At 41.3% G+C, this 1,985-nt stretch overlaps 1 protein-coding gene across 1 annotated transcript; it reads right to left on the minus strand.

Annotated features, from left to right (window-relative positions):
• Nucleotides 1–630: 630 nt before the first annotated feature.
• On the minus strand, nt 631–1,762 carry LOC116267877 (uncharacterized). Its single transcript, XM_031649811.1, has 2 exons — nt 1,556–1,762; nt 631–852 (listed from the first exon to the last, which is right to left on the minus strand). Exons 1-2 carry the CDS (start codon nt 1,760–1,762, stop codon nt 631–633), a joined length of 429 nt encoding a protein of 142 aa, XP_031505671.1.
• Between the last annotated feature and the right edge of the window lie 223 nt (nt 1,763–1,985).

A 1,985-nucleotide genomic window follows, 5' to 3' on the forward strand; every position in this document is an offset into this window, starting at 1 on the left:
TGATCTAGTTCCCTTAGCACAGTATTTATACATTGCTATGTCTGATTCGAATTTGAATCAGTTTCCATGGGCGTACAATCTGTTTGCTTGAATTTCTCCTTTGGCTTTGAATAGGAGAAACTGACATTCTCCTGAAATCTTTCATCATTGTGTAGAGGCATTTTTGTTGCTTGTCCGATTGGCTTTGCATATTTATTGCTCTTAATTTGCTGGAATTCTGATTTATTGCTGGAGCCTTATGAAGATGTGTTTTAGTCTCTTGACTCTCGTGGCTGATTTGATTTTCTGCTATATTAGTTACACCTGATTTCCTGCAGTTATGATCCACGCCTGATGTCTTGGAGTTATGAACCGTTGAAGACACACCTAATTTTCTGGAGTGAGCAGGTGCGTTATCATCGCCCCTCAACCGAAGGGAAGGCTGCATATGTAAGCCAAGATGCTGACTCGTTGCTGAGACAATGGTTTGGTAAAAAGATCTGCAAGCTGACCTTCGGTTGTGACGAATTGAGTATTCATATTTCCCAGTGTGACTTTTTCACGAACAAAATGATAATCAAGTTCCAAGATGTTTCATACGTGAATGAAAGACTGTTTTGATAGTGGTATGTAGTGCCAAAATGTTGTCACTCAATAGAATTGGAGCTTTGGAGAGGTAGACGCCGAGATCTTGTAAAATGAAGGTAAGCCATTTAATTTGAGCAGCAGCTCTGGCGAGGGCCCAGTATTCAGCTTCACAGGATGAGCGAGCAACAGTTGGTTATTTCTTACAGCTCCAGGATATACAATTTGGACCAAGAAATGTGCAGTATCCTGAAGTAGATCGGCGTGTATCTGGACAGCCCACCCAGTCTGCATCAGAGTACGCTCAGAGAGTCAAATATTGGGATTTATAGAACTGGATACCATATTGAGATGTGCCTCGAACATATTGTATAATGTGTTTCAAGATTTAAAAATGCTTCATCATTGGGGCATGCATGAATTGACATGCAAAATTGACTGCATAGGAGAGATCTGGCTGTGTAAGGGTCAAGTACTAAAGTACACCTACAAGACTTTGATATGCGGTAGCATTGGAATAAGGAGGATCAATTTCCTCAGGAGATTTGGAACCAATAGTAATAGGTGCGCTCACTATTTTACATTGCTGCATTTGCACTCTAGAAATAATGTCTTGAGCATATCTAGACTGATGCATAAACAAGCCATTGGAAGTCCTTGCAACTTGAATTCCCAAGAAGTAATTCAGATCACCCAGATCATTCATAGCAAATTGTTGTCTGACGGTGACGAGGAATGACATTATAAATGAATGTGAATTTCCTGTAAGAATGATGTCATCAACTTACAGTAATAGAATAGTGATAGATTTTTCTTGTCTGCGAACAAAGAGAGACAGATTGGTGACACTAGCATGGAAGTCCATAGGGAATAGAAATTGAGCAAATCTGTCATACCACGCCTGAGGTGCTTGTTTCAATCCATAAAAAGCTCGAGGGCAATTAAATGCGAGGACAAGACTAAGAACGATTCTTATAGTAGCAAATTTTACCACTTGTGAGAAGGTTTCCAAGAAGTCCAGACCTTGAACCTGGTTATATCCTTGTGCTACGAGACCCGTTTTGAGCCGTTCAATCTGCCCATCTCCTTTGAGTTTAGTTTTGAAGACCCAGCGGCTCCCGATCACATGCATGTTTGGTGTATGAGGCACGAGATCCCAAGTATGGTTTGCCTGTAAAGCAACCATTTCATCTTTCATAGCCTGATACCAGCCTGCCTGGGTGTTTGAGGGCAAGGGAGTAATGTGATTTTTCAATTGGAATGGATGAGCTGGTAAAGGCATACTTAGGATTAGGTTTTATGATGCCAGATTTGGATCGAGTAGTCATAAAATGAGTTGAGGAGGAGATAGTTGATGGGACTAATGGTGAACTGGGTGGCTCGAGTTGGAGAGGTGATGTAGGGGCTGGTATAGGTATAGG

The sequence above is a fragment of the Nymphaea colorata genome, unplaced genomic scaffold (genome assembly GCF_008831285.2).
Source record: "Nymphaea colorata isolate Beijing-Zhang1983 unplaced genomic scaffold, ASM883128v2 scaffold0001, whole genome shotgun sequence".
Classification (NCBI taxonomy): domain Eukaryota; kingdom Viridiplantae; phylum Streptophyta; class Magnoliopsida; order Nymphaeales; family Nymphaeaceae; genus Nymphaea; species Nymphaea colorata.